The sequence below is a fragment of the Glycine max genome, chromosome 13 (assembly GCF_000004515.6).
Source record: "Glycine max cultivar Williams 82 chromosome 13, Glycine_max_v4.0, whole genome shotgun sequence".
Classification (NCBI taxonomy): domain Eukaryota; kingdom Viridiplantae; phylum Streptophyta; class Magnoliopsida; order Fabales; family Fabaceae; genus Glycine; species Glycine max.
This window is the reverse complement of record NC_038249.2, coordinates 27,511,911-27,530,576: the sequence shown is the minus strand read 5'-3', so window position 1 is coordinate 27,530,576 and position 18,666 is coordinate 27,511,911. Positions and strand designations below refer to the sequence as shown.

The 18,666-nt window shown below is 29.7% G+C and overlaps 1 protein-coding gene across 1 annotated transcript; it reads left to right on the top strand.

The window, feature by feature from the left end:
- Window positions 1-12,871: 12,871 nt before the first annotated feature.
- On the top strand, window positions 12,872-16,581 carry LOC100786182 (EIN3-binding F-box protein 1). Its single transcript, XM_003542627.4, has 2 exons — window positions 12,872-13,470; window positions 13,954-16,581. The coding sequence occupies exons 1-2, from the start codon at window positions 13,446-13,448 to the stop codon at window positions 15,846-15,848; spliced, it is 1,920 nt and encodes a 639-aa protein (XP_003542675.1). The 5' UTR covers window positions 12,872-13,445; the 3' UTR covers window positions 15,849-16,581.
- Window positions 16,582-18,666: the final 2,085 nt, after the last annotated feature.

Genomic DNA, 18,666 nt, shown 5'->3' with positions numbered 1-18,666 from the left:
GGTTGTAACTATGCATTTATATGAGCCAGGTCCTTGCCTGGACTGTGTCACTTTAGTTAGGCATGAAATACAGTAAAAGTATTTTTTATTTGTATATATACAATAGAAACATGAAATAAAGCACTTTTGATTTATATTATGCAAACAAACTTCATGTTATCAATATACTTTTAAACAAAATATTTAAACGTAAATCACATTATAGTAAATTCACTTTTTTTTTTTTTTATCAAACTTAAGTTTACAATATACTTGTGTTTCAAATTTATGTTTATAAACTTTAATCCAAAAATTCACTAGGTTGAGTTCAAGTTTAAATAAATAACTTATTTCAACTTTTGGGTTTGATAAAAAAAAAAGCATGTATCATGAACACCTTTTTGCTTAAATTGGTTTATGGTTAATAGATGAAATGAGTCAAAATTTGATACGTGCAAGTGTATGACTGAAAGTAAGGGTACACGACTGTTAAATGAAAATAAGACAACAATCAACATAAACACCATAACGCATAAAGAGCAGAGAGAAAGATGAGAGAGCAGAGCAATTTTCATTTTTGCTTGACAATCATCCTGTTTTGCATGCTTCCACTCATTTAAGTGTAAATACATGAGAAATGACAGTCGATCATGACACTCATGCATGTTGTCATCAAAAAACATGTAACCACTCACATTAGAGAGCGCACTAAATAGTTAATAAGAAAAGTTTTACAACCCATTAAATTTAACAACAACAAACATCAAATAAAATAGTTTGTGATACAAATAATAATTTACAGTAGTGAGAGGAAAGGTAAATTCACATATTTCAAATTATTTTACGTTTCACATTGATTTTTTTTGTTGTTGTCAGAATATATTTCACATTGATTATTAGTATAGAGATATAGATTATGCAGGGTTGGAGTCGAGGAAATTCATTATTGAAACATAGAGATCCAATTAAATTCAGTTATTGGTTAACCTGAAATAACTTAATGTTAGTTGATTCACGTGTTTTAGTGGTTACATCTATTTTTTCATGTTCCTATTTCTTAGAAGAGAAAAATAACTTTAGTTATTGCAGGTGAACATTTTCATTTATAATTTGTAAAAATATACCTATTTTAGTTTTTTTCCATGATATTATCTATTTTGTAAAATATTATAATATTTTTCTATAAAATATTATAAATTAGTTTTTAGTTTTTATTGGAAAAAAAATTATGGATTCTCAGCTGTGGACAATAGACAATATTAACAAAATAATGTGAAATTTACTCTAATACTCTTTAAGAATAAGAAGAAAATAATTCATTTCCTTCTATACACTGCACCGGTATATATATTATATATATATATATATATATATATATATATATATATATATATATTTCCCCTTCATATAAGAAAAATAAAATTTAAATATATTTTTAATGCTTAAAAATGTTAGGCCAGGGGCGTTAATGTCTCCAGTGGCTACCTTAGAAGATTCTGGACGGCGTCGGCTAGTAGTAGTGGAGGGCTTGATACCAATGAGTGTTTGATGAAATGTCATAACTCGTTTTGTCAAAAAAAAAAAGAAGAAGATTAAGGGCATAAATATCTCCAAGATTACAGTCGGAAGTTTATTTGGTATGGAACGGTAAGAAATATTGAAATTTTCTCATGTTAGTATTGATTCCTTATATATATAAAAAAGAAGGTGTTGATACATTATTCCTCCCCTTACCGAAATAATGAAGTGATAAAGCTGATAAACATGCAGTAAAAAAATAAAAAAAGCAGATAAACATTGTTCACATGTTAAATTGTAGTAATTAATAGAGATTTTGCAAGCTTACCAAACTACCAGATTTAGTGACGGTTCATCCTCCCGATCCTATGATGGATTTGGATCTTTTCCCATAGAAAGAGAAAGAAAATGGATCGGATTTTTTCTCTCTTTTATTACACCTTTCCACATTCAACTCTTAAAAAAAATATATGAGTTTAATAATTATATATTTATCATTAATATAAAACAGTTTTATTGAGATATTCAATCATAAAATTATTATTAATATGAATTTTAAAATAATTATGGTAAAAGATAACAAGTATATCACGATGATAATTTGTTGTTCGATTGTGTGAAATTATTTTATATTATACACAATTTTATTTTAAAATAAATATAATAATTAATGAATTCCCTAATTTTAAATTTCTCTATCATTCATTTTTTTTAAAGAAAACCCCTCTTTTATTTCTTCCCATCAAAGACACATTTTTTCTTCTTATTTTTTTCCTCTCAACTCAATCGGTTTCCCTTTACTAAGGAAAGGGCTAGACTTTTCCTCCCAACTTATGCTAATGAAAGGATGCAACAAAATGAAATTATGTTTGGACCTCCTAAAGTTAATTTTTGATAACCACTTAGATTCAATCAAGTATTACAAATTTTGATTGAATAAGTGTATTATTCTTGGGATAAGAGAAGATTTGTTTCTTTTTCTAAAGGTCAAATAAATTTGTTTGTATGTCTTTTTAAAACAAGTTATAGATGTTCACGCTAAGATATTTTAAGATTATTTCTCAAGATTTATTTTTTTATTGGTAAGAATCCAAAAAAGTATTAAAAGATTTATAACAATTAACCCATTCTATTTAATTAATTGAGCTAGGCTGTGTGGATCACTCTAGTCACATAGTGAGAAAATATATGCTCAAAGTTAGGCATCTGAAAATTTCTTCAAAAGTGAAAAGATCTCTTAGCTTGCAATCACAACCTCCTCTGATTGAATCAAACATGGGGACAGTGTCAGATATGCATGGCTTGTTTTGTTGAATATACAATTCAATTACTCCGGATTCGCTTATGTGTCTCTACTATTCTTGATTATGTGTGCGCCTAGCTTGAAGAAACGAAGATTTTGAACGTAATTCAAGAAATCAAGCTCACCGAATGAATCTTGAAAAAACCCAAAATAATTTTGTCAATGATCACACAATTCAATTTTGATTTATTTTGAGATACTCGTACTCGTAATACTGTAGATTAAATGTTGCATATTATTCTCTAAACATTAATTGTACCTATCGGTTGGAAAACTGGTCAGTAGGTACGATGAATCTCGCAATAAAAGCTAATAATCCTGTACAATAAACGTTGTCTGAAAATGGTATGAAACCAAATGTGAAACTAATATCTCCCCATCTTTACAAAATCCAAAATCATTTTGTCGATGATCACGCAACTCCAGTTTTGATTCAATGTGAGATACTCATAAGTAATGAAGGTAAAAAAAATAAAAATTGATCATTAATTAAGTGCGATGAATCTTGCGTAAAAGCTAATCCTCCGGAAGAAAAATTGTGATAGAAATAGACAATTAACACCAAATGAGAAATATCTCCGCATATATATGAGGGGAGAAAAAAATAAAAGGAACAACAAAAACAGGGCAATACAATGTTACTGGATATGGATGCAGAAATCTACAAGCAGTTGAAAAAATCTGCTAATATGAGTTTAAAAATTCTTCCTAATTTCAAGGGTCGCAGCTGCATGGTAAATCCGTAAAAGTTATACGAAAAACTTTGCGAACTTAATTTTATACTTTTTTTTATTGTAGAATGTTTTATACCATCGCTTAATATGAAATGTTTCATTGTTACATGAATATGACTGAGATATATAATTCTTGCTGAGAGTAACTGCTCCATATTTCCCACAGATTGCGACCGGTATTATTGATGGCTAACGAGTTAATTAGCTGCAATCAATTTCCGACAATTACTTTTTAGCAAAAATCTATGATACATTTTAAATAGAGCTCTGAAAGTGAGTTAATACAACTTAATTACCAATTTGGTTTACCTCGGTTGCTTAGAAAGCAAGTTAATGTAACATGGACTTATTTTTGTTTTTTTGGCCAAGAAATAGGAAAATGACTAACCTGTTTTAACCAACCACAGATTAGTAAATCATACAAGCATGCATGGCTCGCTTAATTTTTATTTTAAAAAAATCACATAAAAATGAAAAAAAAACAAAATAGAAAATGCAAATATAATAATACAAGTCACAACAATGTTTTGATATAGTGAACTACCTCTACTCACCATGAGTTCAATCTAAATAAATCGCCAGTTAAATGAGTTGGATCAAATTAACCCAAGGTTTTCGCAAGCTAATTTTTTTTATCCACATAACCGAATTCAAATTCATGGTGAGCCTCAGTTGACTCATAAGTTGTGAATCAATTTGATGAATATAATGTAATAAAGTCATTTTCTGTTTGGATTAATTTTCGAATTTAAGTCTGCAAATTCAATTCAGTCAATAATATACGCCCATAGGTGCAAATACAACGAACATTGCCATACAACTTTGGTACAAAACTGTGTATAATGCATGCATGGCTTTTTTTTTCAATACAGTAGTTGGATATTTTGTTTCTTCCAGAATTTATCAATACTGGGTTTTGAAATATTTTGGTTCACGCGAGCATTCTTTAAGAAAACATTAAAAAATTAAAAAAAATATTTTCCATTCAAAAGGTGAGGCTTTGACAGAAAATTCACGACATACAATACAATAGACTACAATGTATCCGGTCTCCTCTGACTCTTCTTTGAGTAGACGTGCTCATCTTCTCATCACTTATCAATTTGATCATTTTCATTGCCTTTGATGAATCAGTCTATTCTAGCTTCCTGCCAATCTTTTACCATTGTCTCATTGAAATTTAATTTTGAGAACTTTCCCTGAAACTAACCCTTGCTATTCGAAATGATAACGTGTAAATTATTTTTTGTAAGAAAGAGGTGTAATTTTTGTTTGTGCCATATAAGTACAGAACATTCATAACATGGATCAAATATGTACCATTTGAATAAACCACCTATTGAAAAAGGGGTGTAATTTACTAATAATATTAGTTTTTTCCCTCATTGGTTGAAATGTATTTTGAAGGGCAACTGTGCAAGGTTATAATACATGGATGTCGATTCAAACAAATGGAATTCACATTTTATATTTTTCCTTCTAATACGATTGTTCAATTTTTAATTTAAATATTTATCTAAAAAAAGGTTATAATTAAGCATGTTAATAATAAACCCAAAAGGATATCCAAAGAATGCTGAATGCATGACTACAGTCTAGTAGTCTAAAGAATAAGGAGATTACAAATAGAACATCGACTTTAGTTTCTACATACCATATTATTATGTGATCTGTAATAAGTTGAGTTTAATTGTAATATATAGTTAGTGTAAAGCTTTTTCATTATAAATTAATTAGAAATAATTTTAAATATTTTTTTTAAAATAACTATTATAAATATTAATAATCTTATTATATATATAATCAATATGTCAATTAATATATATTTTTAAAGTAATTATCACAATAAAATTTAACTTACTCGATCTGCCTCTTTTACTGTGTAGTCACTTGTTTTATGATTGTGATTATTTTTACTTAATTAGTGGCGTATTTATGAATTTACTCATGATATTCTATTTTTGGAGTTTTTACTTTCTTACGTTATTTTTTTCTACTTTCACTTAAATATAACTTTTTTTTCTTTTTTCTTTCTTATAAAGTGATTCAACATTTTATATAGAATGAAAAGGAGTACAAAATAAAATTCAGGAAAAAGAAAAGGAGTATGAAATAAAAGTGACGCGAATAAAACATATTTATTTATTTTCTTATTACGATTAGCATATTGGCCCGTGAAGTATATATATGACAGGTGTTGGCTAAACTGTCTCAAAAAGGCAACGCCAGGGGCTAACAGAGAATCAAAATTCAAAACTAGTACTGCATCTCAATGATGCACTACTTCAACTTCAACTTGCATAACTGGGTATATATACGTTAGGTAATCCGAATTCAGAAATTAAAACAAATTAATACTGAACTTCCACATCCAATTGGGAAAAAAGTTTGCAAAAGAAGAGACAATATTATATAATTGTGGACCTAACATTTCAAAAGAAGGCTACATGCATGATGCAAAATTATTATAATAATAAAAGTCATGTATAAAGAAGTACTGAGATGACATCTCTAGTTCTCTACTATTGCAAAATATTTCTATTCAACTTAAATAGTGTTATTTATTTAATTATTAGCCATTGTATTCATAATAAATAAATGAAATATTTATACTGACAATTCTTTTTTATAATTATTTTTACAACTAAAAGAGAGACAAAATAAATGTAAATTATATTAAAAGAAATAGAGCAGAGTATTATAAAAAGTTAGTATAAATGATAATATAACTCTTTGATAAGTGTCGATAGACAGTGTAACCTTATATATATCTTTATACCGTTACTTGATGCATGTAACTGTGGCCTAGTGGTGGGTTACATGCACGAGCACTTGAGTACTTTTAAACTCGATTGTTTTAATATATATATATATATATATATATATTACAGAATAGAGCTTGTGGCAAGTGGGGAAGGAAGCAACATGGCTAAATAAGAGAGGTCCAATGTTTCTAGCCTCTCACGTACGAGTTTTGCTGTACCTATTGATATGGCCCCATGCATGGTTCATGATGCTCTTCCCAACTCCTTTGATGCGGATTCATCCTTTTTTAATTTAAAATAATAACAGAAAGGAAAAGCTGTTATGATTTGCGAAGGCATTAAGATTTTCTTCTGTTTTCTTTTCTCCGTTGATCGAATCTGTTCTTGATTAGGTTCGAAGTTCAATTTGCATTATTGATTGAAATAAACATCTCGCTTCAGGTGCAGGATTCCTATAATACATATGTAAATAGTAAAACACGTATTAGTCCGAAACTAAGTTACTTTATTACAACACGAAAACAAGGTACTATTGCTACTTATATGAGAGATGACATTCAGCCTTGTGTCAAGAAATCTAACATAAAAGCTTTAAATATGATTTTAGCCTTTAAAAAATAAAATTATTTTAATTTTAGTCTCTTAAAAAAATTTGATTTTAGTCCCATAAAATATAATGTTGTTAATTTTTCTTATGAAGTAGCAATGTTAACTAATAATATAATAACGACATCTACTATTAACAAAAAAAGAAATATACTATTTTATAAAATCAATTCAATTAATTGAATTATTTATATGAAACCAGTTTAAAATGTAATTCAAAAACTTATTTGAAATTGATTCGATTCTTAAAATTAATTTAAAATTGATTAAAAATCAATTTGGTTAAAAACTAATTTTTTGAAATCAATTCAGTTCAATTTTTTTTACTAAACTAGTTTTTACACGTCACTAATAAATATAAAATTTTATAATAAATTTTATTTTTAAATTTCAAAAACTAGTCAGACCGCATCAACTAATCTCTTTCCTTATTACCTAGTGATATTCACAAACAACTTATATTGGTTATGTTAGGTTTTACATTTTTTTTCAAATTTAAATTAAATCATATTTATTTCAAATTATAACAATTACTATTGTTTTTAAAAATAGATTTGATGCACAAATAAGTATAAATTTTAGCAAATTAATAATGTGTATGGTTAAAAAGGTAGTGCATGCGGATTCATGGTATTTATACATTAGACCCGTTCATCAATTCTAATTACCTTCAGGCTTAGTAGGTGTATTTTGGCTTACTATATTATCATCATTATAGATGAACAATTTGTTTAGAAAATTGACAACCAAGATTACTAAAAAAATTATTTCTTGTTGAATAACGAGATGGTTCACAATGGATATAATGTAATAGGGGTTTGAAAGGCCTTGGAGAAGTAGGTCTCTTAAATGTGATGAAATGGTCATCATCAATATGATCATATTATTTAAATAATTAAATATTAAAGAAAGAGTGTCAGTGTAATATTTTTTAAATAATTAAGAGATCAGTATAGTTGTAAAAAAAAAGAGAGAGAGATATTGAAAAAAATATTCAAAGAATGTTAAAATATAATTTACTCATTTTTATATAATTATATAATTGACAATCAACAATATGTTACTTCCTAATTCGTCCTTTTTATAAGATATAACATTTTGTAGTCTTGGTATGTGCTATCATCCATTTATTTCTTTAAACTGAAAAAATCTTGGCAGATGATACATAAGCATGTACTGCTATAGTAATAGATATAATGCAATGTATCATTCCCTAAGTGGAGCAAATCGTGCATTAATTAAAGACTTTTGCAGATTCAACTGACTACTTGATTGGGGAAAACAACTTACCTTGTGGAAATGGCATCCCTTTGATCTAGAATTATTTAGAATTAGTCTTGAATCTATTAGCCACTTACAAATTAAAACAGCATAAACTACAAGCAACACCAAGTATTAATACCAAATTAATTAAAAGCAACAATTAATTTAACCATCATCAAATGAAAGCTAGAGTGTCATAACCAAACTAGGAAAAGCCTCGGGATGCTATTGTGATCTAGCTACTTGATTTAATTATATAGGGTAAACTAAAATTCTTAAAATGGTCAATAGATCCATTAATTGATTTTAACCCACAGATTGATGTCCTTATCGTCTTCAAACGTTATACACAGTTTTGAATCTTTCTCTCTTGGTCCCTTTCATTTTTGGGCATGTAATGGACCCACACGATTTACTATATGTAATGGCTGAAAATCAAATTCATTGTACATCTGAACAAACTTGTCCAAAAGGTGAGTACTGATCATCAAAGTTCAATTTGTGCATATACGCTTGTCAATTTGAAACCGATTATATATCCTTTAATTGTTTTTTCCAAGTCAACCGAACCCCGGCCCAAACAAATTGTCTCATTCTTTCCCTGCAGATTCACGAGAAGAAACTTCATTGTGACCTTCTTTGAATGTAGATGATGCAAATTAATTGGCTCCTTCCCTAGAACAAAATAGTATAAATGCTCCTTCCTTTTTCCTACTACTATGTCCTATTTATTTTAATTTTAGATAGAATTGATTTAATGAAAGTAATTCTAAATCATGGAGCATGATTAAAATGTATGTCTAAATTAATCTCAGTCAGTCGCAAATATATATATATATATATATATTGAAATATGTATTTTTTATTGGATAATATGAAATTTTAATTTTTAATATTAAAATAAACACTGGCTAATTATGACAAATTTGAAATAATCATACCGTTGTGTTTGCAGTTTTTTTTTTTTGAGGCAGTGTCGTGTTTACATTTATCCATTAAGCTTTTTTTTTTTGCTTGGATCATTACGAGCTAAATTTTAACGATGACAGTGCTTATCACAACTCCTAAGAAAAAACAACAACCAGATTAATTACGTACTTATTAGTACTTTTAGTGATTTTGAACTGCAGAGAAATTAAAGTCTACCTCAAGAAATTTAGTTTACCAAATTTTTTTTTATAAGAAAAAACATTTTATCAGAGTTACATCTCTGGTTAGCATAAAAAATATAATTAGATAATTAATGATTCTCAGTATCCCGTTTTAAAAATTTAAATTACAGAGAGACCTGATTAAATTTCTTCACATTATAATAAATTATAAAGGGATAAGATTGAACCAAATAAATAAATAGAGAAAAAAAAGTAAGTTATCCAAATAATATGTTCAAATGAAATATTTGCTAAAAGGCCAAATGTATATATATATATATATATATATATATATATATATATATATATATATATATATATATAATGTCATTGTCAATTTATATGTACTTGCAAAAAAAGTATTATGTAAATAATATTAAATTAATGTTAATGATGGACCACCTATAATTGATATAAATTCTATTTTATTATAAAAATACAAAAGGATATTTGTTTTCATAGTGACATTTTTATCATTTCGAAAGGTGCGAATTACACATCTTAGACATCTAACTGATTTTTTGTCGTTTTATCATTTAGAAACAAAAATACATATTTAAGTGAAAATTTTTCAATATAAACTATTTTTTTATGGAACAATATAAAATAATAAAATACTATTTTTTATTGTTAAATAGAAATCATAAATGTAAAAAATAGGCTAGTAGTGGGGAGATAAATTTGTCAAATAAAAAAAATATGTATCTAAAAATGCATACTCGGAAACACGGAGCCTCAGCGCAACCGTAATGTTTTCAATTCACACTTTTTTGTGGTTAAAGGCTGAATACATGTAATCAGTCTCAAATTGCACTTTCCTTTGAAGTTTCTAGCTGTCAATTGTTATTTTACAAAGCACATAATTACTTATCATTTGTGTAAGCAAGTTGTGTTTTTTCTCAATCGGTATTATTAAATTAAATCTCAACTCTTTCTTTCTTTTTATCTATCAACTTATAAGAAAATAAGATAAATCAACTTAAGCAATTAATTTTGTCTTTTATAGTAAACTTATTTTTCATTTCTTAATATGACGACCTTTATTGTTATTTCCCTTTTATTTATGATACGTGTATATATACAACATTAAAATTAGATAGTATTATTCAAGATAATGTTAATATTGTCTTTAATATATACGCAGATATCCACATAATTTTATACTTTTAAGTTTTCAAATTTTATTTTGTTATAGATTTTCTTTTTCTTAATTTCTATAACAAAATAGCAATTAAAAAGCATTGATTATTGATAAATCATAAAATATATTTTACTTGATATATTGATCATAAATATGTTAAAATTAAAGTTTACATTATAATGATTAAATTTTAGGAAAAAAAAAGTTATGCATTGATAATGTAAAATAATTTTATATTCTTATAAATTTATTAATTTTTAGAATAAATATCTTAAAAAGTCATACAAATCATAATTTTTTATTTGATGATACTGTATAATTATTTTATATTTTTTTTTTGCATCACTATTAAATTCATTTTATGTTGTAATAATTATTTTTATTTATTTGCATAACAAAAAGAAATTAAAAATGAATGGATTATTGATAAATCATCAAATATATTTGCGCGCACATGATGTTATACTTTTCAGTCTTCAAATTTTATTTTGTTATAATTATTATTATTTTCTTTATTTGTATAACAAATAGCAATTAAGAATGCAAAAATTATTAATAAAGCATAAAATATATTTTACTCGACATATTGATAATAATATATGGAATATATATATATATATATATATATATATATATATATATATATATATTATTTTTATAGATTTATTCTTAATTGGTATAAAAAAAAGTAGAAATTAAAGTGCATTTTTTATTGACAAATCATAATATATATTTATCTTAATATATTTATCATCAACGTGGAAAAAATAAAGCTTACGTTATAATGATTTTGGTAATCACAATTTTAACTTATTTACAAATTTAGTTACCTTTAATTTTTATTCTTTTCTAAATTTGAAAATAATGTATGAACTAAAATTATATTAGTTTTTACCAAATCATAAAATAATAATTTATTACTTATATTAATCATAAATAAGAAAAGAAATAAAAGTATATATAAACATTGTAGAAATTACTACTTTAAATTATTTATACTTTGTATTCTCTTTAAATTTTATTCTTTTAACATTTGTTATTTTATAGTTTACAGATTCATACCTTTTCAATCTATTTTCTTCCCCTATATAAGGGATGCTTTCCATGTGTTTTAATCATAAGAAAAAAGGACCATCAACAAAAATACTTGTTACTTTAGTTCAATTTGAGGAAGAACTGTGAGCATTCTCCAACATTTCGTTTTCAAGTGCAGAGAGTTCGGTGCATCAATATTTTTATCGTCTTCAGGGTTGAGTTTTTATTTTAAATTTGTTCTAATTATTTTGCTTCTTTTTTATTGTTTGGAATTCATATATATTTTTATTTATGTTAATTTACAAATAATTAGTTACTCCTATGATTTATCTGTATACAATGAATCATTTTTTTCCCTTCAAAAATGTCACTTTAATCTTAACACCATTTGTTGATTTATATTTTCTTACAACTTTTTATTTAAAATTTATAAATAAATAAAAACACTTTTTTTTCCAAGTCACTTCCTTCAAAATAAATTTATTTGAAGTACAGTCGAAAATGAGTATCTTTCCTAATAAAATTTAATACTTAATTCGAGATTAGTCCATTCAATTAGATTCATCGTCAAAAAAAAAAAATCTAGTTTTAACAATTTGTTAACTCTTTGTCTTTTGAATGATGATTTTAGCCTCAGAACTTGATGATTTGAATTTCTGAATAACAAAAATTAAATTTTGAAATCATTTCTTTTTTGATAATGTTTTTTATCCTTTTTTTTTCAATGAAAAACTCAAAATGAGTGGTATAAATCGTATCGAAAATGTACGAGTTGTTTTAAAGTTTGTTATATTTTGAATATATGAAATTCGATCAAAAAGATAAGTTTTGCATGATTCTTCATGTTAACTTATTTAATTACCAAATAACATATTTTGCATCATTGCTTAGTTTGTACCTTAATAAACATAAAGCTGACAGCTGCAGGCGGTATATAATTACCAAATAACATATTTTGTTAAAAAATCTTGTTCATTTGTTAAATTGTTAATTTCAAAAACCAAATAGGCATATTCTGTTAATAAATTATAGATGTTTCTTAATTTACACTATATTCGAAATTAAACCTTGAATGATTAAAGAAGAAAAAAAAAACGCATGCATGCATTTTATTGTTATGTTTGTGATATAACATAAAATCATCCATATAAAGCTAACTATTGCGTCAAAAACAAAATATTTTTTTAATGAAAGTATTATTTGGTGTAACAGACATAAAAAGCAAAAAATAAAAAGGGTATTTCTAGGTGCAACCTAAGAAGCAACGCACCCATATTAGTGTATGTACCGTCCATAGTATCTTCCTCAAAGTTCACGCATCACTAACAGTTTGAACTTGATTAAATTAAATTAAATTGAAAGAAAAAAAGAAGAAGAAGAAGAGAGAGAAAGAGAGAGTGTACTTGGTATTGGTTTCGAGGAAATTGTATTATAGTACTAGAACTAGAATTTACAAATGCTGAGGTGGTTGGTTTGGTTGGACTAAGAGAGAGAGAGAGAGAGTTGTATGTGTTTTTGTGTTGTGTGGGGAATAGCCGGTTTTTGGGGAAGGATTCATTGCATACTGAAATGGGCAGTAGCAATGCACCTGTGCTGTGGTGTTGTCTGTCTCTGTGGACTACACCTATTTTTCTTTTCTTTTTCTTTTCTTCCTTTTTTGCAATACTATGACTTTGTTTCTTCGTGACACATATCATAGACATATAATACATTCATTCCCCTGAACGAACTCCAAACCTGACTTCATCCATTCCATTCCAAAGCTTCTTCCTTCCTCTCTTCTCTTTTTTTGCCCTGCTCTGTGGGGTTTACACTCTCAACTCAAATGCTCTTCACCCTTTTCTCTCTGATCTGCTTTTTTCTTCTCCCTCTCTCAGATCCTAAAGGGATTCAGCTGCTGCAACTCAGATTCTCTTGCTTGTGCTTGTGGACTTATTATCATCTGTGCTCATGCCTGCCCTTGTCAATTACAGTGGTTAGCTTCACGACTTTTTCTTTAATTTTTATATATTTGATTGGATATCTGCTCTTGAATTTCAATGTTTGATTGCTCTCTTGGTCTGCATGTACTGATTGAATTTATATATAGATTTTTTTGAGGTTTGTGAGATTTTTTTGAATTTATATATAGATTTTTCATTTATATTGTTGGATGGTGTCATGGTATGCTTAGGAACCATTTTCTTAGAGCTTGATTTGATCTACTACTGATAAGAATGACTTTATAACTAAGAAGATTTTTTTTTTTCTCTCTAAAGAAAAGATTTTTCCTTTCGTTTTTCTTTGGTGGAATGAGCATGCATGAGGAAGTCTTATTCTGTTGAAAGCTTAAATCTTGCATGTGTGATATGAGATGAATGTTGAGTTTTGGTTCTGGGATATCCTATCATGTTAATGTGGAACACTATTCATTTTATTTTGTTGGGCTGATTTTAGATTTTGTGGATGGAATTTTCAGGTGATGATGAACTGTACCCTGGGGGTTCTTTTTGCCCAAATCCAATGGAGTTGGGTCGCTTGTACACTACTATTGGCTCCAATTTGGATATGTACTACCCTCCTACTAAGAGACCACGCTCCATCTTTGAAGCTATTGAGCGTGAGCAGTATTATCAAGACCCTGGTATTGAGGTTCTTCCAGATGAATGCCTCTTTGAGATATTCAGACGCCTCCCTAGTGGCAAAGAGAGAAGCTCATGTGCCTGTGTATCTAAACGGTGGCTTATGCTTATGAGCACTATCTGTAAAGATGAGATTGAGGGGACTACTTCTGTTGCTGAAACTGTTTCTTCTGATGAGAATCAAGATATTGATGATGATGGCTACCTTACAAGGTGTCTAGATGGGAAGAAAGCCACTGATGTGAGGCTTGCTGCAATTGCAGTTGGGACTAGTAGCCGTGGCGGTCTAGGGAAGCTTTCAATCAGAGGAAGCAACTCTGAGCGTGGTGTCACAAACCTTGGCCTCTCTGCAGTTGCTCATGGTTGCCCTTCTCTCAGATCACTTTCTTTATGGAATGTATCTACCATTGGGGATGAGGGTCTGTCTCAGGTAGCAAAAGGATGTCATATGTTGGAGAAGCTTGACTTGTGTCATTGTTCCTCAATCAGCAACAAGGGTTTGATTGCAATAGCTGAAGGTTGCCCCAACTTGACCACCTTAACTATTGAATCATGCCCAAATATTGGAAATGAAGGTTTGCAAGCTACTGCAAGGCTATGCCCCAAGCTGCAGTCCATCTCAATCAAGGATTGCCCTCTTGTTGGGGATCATGGAGTGTCTAGTCTTTTGGCATCGGCTTCAAATTTATCAAGGGTTAAGCTTCAGACTTTGAACATCACAGATTTCTCTTTGGCTGTTATTTGCCATTATGGAAAAGCGATAACAAATCTGGTCCTCTCTGGTCTAAAAAATGTAACTGAAAGGGGGTTCTGGGTCATGGGGGCTGCTCAAGGTCTGCAGAAACTACTGTCACTTACTGTTACTGCCTGCAGGGGGGTAACTGATACAAGCATTGAAGCCATTGGTAAAGGTTGCATCAACCTGAAGCACTTGTGCCTTCGCCGGTGTTGTTTTGTGTCTGACAATGGATTGGTAGCATTTGCCAAAGCTGCAATATCTCTTGAAAGTTTGCAGCTGGAGGAGTGCAACAGGTTCACTCAGTCTGGGATTATTGTTGCCCTTGCAGACATCAAAACGAAGTTGAAATCTCTTGCCCTTGTGAAGTGCATGGGAGTCAAAGATATCGATATGGAAGTGTCTATGCTTTCTCCTTGCGAGTCTCTTCAATCTTTAGCCATTCAAAAGTGCCCTGGTTTTGGTAGTGCTAGCCTGGCCACGATTGGAAAATTGTGTCCCCAACTTCAGCATCTTAATCTGACTGGACTCTATGGCATAACTGATGCTGGCCTTCTCCCCCTTTTGGAGAATTGTGAGGCTGGACTTGTCAATGTAAACCTCACTGGTTGCTGGAACTTGACAGATAATATAGTTTCAGCCTTGGCCAGGCTACATGGTGGAACCCTCGAAGTACTAAATCTTGATGGATGCTGGAAAATTACTGATGCAAGCTTGGTTGCAATTGCAAACAACTTCCTAGTGCTTAATGATCTAGATGTGTCAAAGTGTGCAATCACCGATGCCGGTGTAGCTGTTCTCTCAAGGGCCAGTCTGCCTAGCTTGCAAGTGCTTTCGTTGTCTGGTTGTTCTGATGTATCAAACAAGAGTGCGCCTTTCCTGACAAAATTGGGCCAGACCTTGCTGGGATTGAATCTTCAAAACTGCAATTCAATTGGCAGCAGCACAATGGAGTTGCTAGTGGAGAAGTTGTGGAGATGTGATATTCTGGCTTAATCATGTTACAAAACTAGAAACAAATAAAACTGGCTAAATCAGGGAAGGAGATAGAACTGTACAGGTCACATTCGGCATACATTTTGGTTGATATGTCTATCAAGGGTGGATTGGTGGCAGTTTGGTGACTTGGTTGTTTTCCAGGGAACTTTGGCTTGTTACTTTATGACCCATTTTTTTCGCAAGCATGAAATGCTTGTTCCAACTTACAACCCTTTTGGCCCCTTGGCTTACTGGGGCTACTTCTTTCATGGCTAGGGTCCCCTGAGAATACAGTTACTAAGTCTTGGTTGATGGTATCCACTGCTAGATAGTGCATGCTTGTGCTAGGTCTTATTTTGTACAGCTGGATGTTGACAATAAAAAGCATGTTTTAGCTTCTGTTGCACATTTGCTATGATGTTGCTTAGACTTAAGCTTTAGTTCATGTCTTTTGAAGTCTTCTGTCTTTTTAGTTTATACTAATCAAGCATCTTCACCATGCCTTAGAGTGTGGAAGAGGCTTTAGCTTGTCTTCCTTTGGTCTTGTCAGTGTGGTTATGTTGTGCAATTTTAAGGCTAGGTACCTCATATTCAAGGGCTTTGGTGTGGTGGCAGGGCGTCCATTTGTTGCTATTTTTTTTTCTTCCCTTTTAAATCAAGTCCTTGTTTTTGTAGGCTTGTCTTGCTTTTGAATTGTACTTAGCAGACCACTTTGCTTGTCTTCAATAATAAAACTGCAATTTCGCTTGAACCTATGCTGTCGTTATTATTTATTGTTTTCTATGTTGTGAATAATGGAATCTTGTACTCGTGAAGTGAATTTGGATGGCAGAGAATCTGGTAGGTTGGGTTGTTCAAAACTCGTAACCTGCTTTGATCTAAAGTTAATTACTTTTGACATATTGACTTTTAGAATTTAGATCTAACATGTTTTACAGTTTTTAGGCATGGACTTGAGTTAGTGTGTTTGGTACAAGTGGTAGAAAATTAAATACAAAATCATGATAAAATTACTACAAAAGCAACCATTTGTTGCATCATGAAAATCATGGGCAAATTTCCATAAAGAAATTATTTGTTGCTTCAAAAACTCATGGTGGGTTTAACACCTTACCATAACATGCATTTGAATCTCTTCCTCGATTGACAAAAATTAATAATTAATATTTATTAATAAAAAATACGACATCAAATAATTTATGTACGAGAACATACTTATTTGATTTAACTAATTTATGTACGAGAACATACTTATTTGATTTAACTAACATGGTATGATATTATTGATAAATAATCTTATCTCTTAAACGTTTATTAAAAGATTTTAATCTCTTAAAAGGATATCACAAATATATGATTGATAGATAATTTTGTCTCTTAGATATTTGTTAGAATATATCAACCTCTTAAAAGATCTCACCAGTACCGTGAGAAATTAGTTAGTGGATGGGCAATTTAAAAAAAAAATAGTTATTTTTGGTTTAGGTACTTTTTACTCTTTTTCTTAACCAAAGTGTTTTTAACTTTTTAATACATGTTGTCTTCTCAGGAGGATTCAAGAAAGGAAATGAGAATTCAAACACGTTATGTTCACTCTAATACATGTTGAAACGGGAATTCTATTCTGACGGATCAGGATTTATGTTCAATGGAAGGAAACGATAATTTAAACACGTGGGTGTGTTTGTCTTGCAGTTAGTGTGCGTTTCGATGCACACATTGAAGCCGATCTATGAGTCTTGTATCATTAAGTTCACACATATTCGCAAGCAAGTTCAAGTCAATTCACAAGTGTAGTATCATTGAAATGGACATTTTGAAGCTTCTAAAATAGAAAACTAAATACTACACATTATAGAGACATGAGTTCGAAGTGCATTGAAAAGTGAAAATGAGTAAAACAAAAAAAATTTAGTTATTGATCACTTCATGGCTTGGGGTGCTAAGGTGTTGTGTTGGGACTTGCAATGGTGGGTTCTCTTTGGTTACAAGAAAGGGTTGCCCATACGTTGATGGAATGGCAATAGTTAAAAAGGGTCTTAATTTGCATCAAACTTTACAAAAATAAAAGGACAAAATAAGGTGCACCAATCACATTGACATAGAGAGGATATTGTTTCTGGAAAGAGAGGGGAAATGATTAATAGTACCACAACATAATATATAAACTTTCATTGTTGTGAGTGGCAAGATATGGAGAAAATGTGTCTGCTGTTAGAAAATGATACTTTGTACAGGAACTGTTATCTATCTGCTACAACTGCTCATAGTCTTTTCTTCACTTTGTCCTATTCAAAAAAGGCATGAGCAAGCAAAGACGCGGGGACCTGCTACACCTGCAATGGACTTTTCAGGTCTGTCTCTGTGCCTTCCCACTACCAGGGCTACTACTTTTCATAAGTTTGCCTCTTGCCATGTGGCTCCATGCATGCTGACATCTCTTCCCTTCTTTTCTTTGCAAAATAGTAATAGATTAAGCTTTACTTATAAACATGTATTCAGAGATTCATTATTCATATTCATGTGTATGAAAGAATGTTTAGTAGAAAAAGTTAATCTTCTATGTTAATTTCTATACTTTGAGAAATTAGTTTTTATCTCTTCAACATGAATAGTCTAGGCCAAGGTTTTAATTACAGTATGTAACAATAATAAGATCGACTCATCTCAATCGTATTAGGACCTCAATTGCGTCCACATTAGCTAGATACTTTTTTTTTTAATTATCCACAATGTCAAGAATTGTAACAAAACTATGATAGCAACCACAATTTAAAATCATGCCATAGACACAAAAGAAATGATAGAACAAGTTGTGTTGTGTACTAATTAGGAA

Coding starts and splice junctions, on each gene's coding strand:
- LOC100786182 (XM_003542627.4), top strand. CDS start 13,446: ATGCCTGCCCTTGTCAATTACAGTG. Junction 13,471..13,953: donor TGCCCTTGTCAATTACAGTG/GTTAGCTTCACG, acceptor TGGAATTTTCAG/GTGATGATGAACTGTACCCT.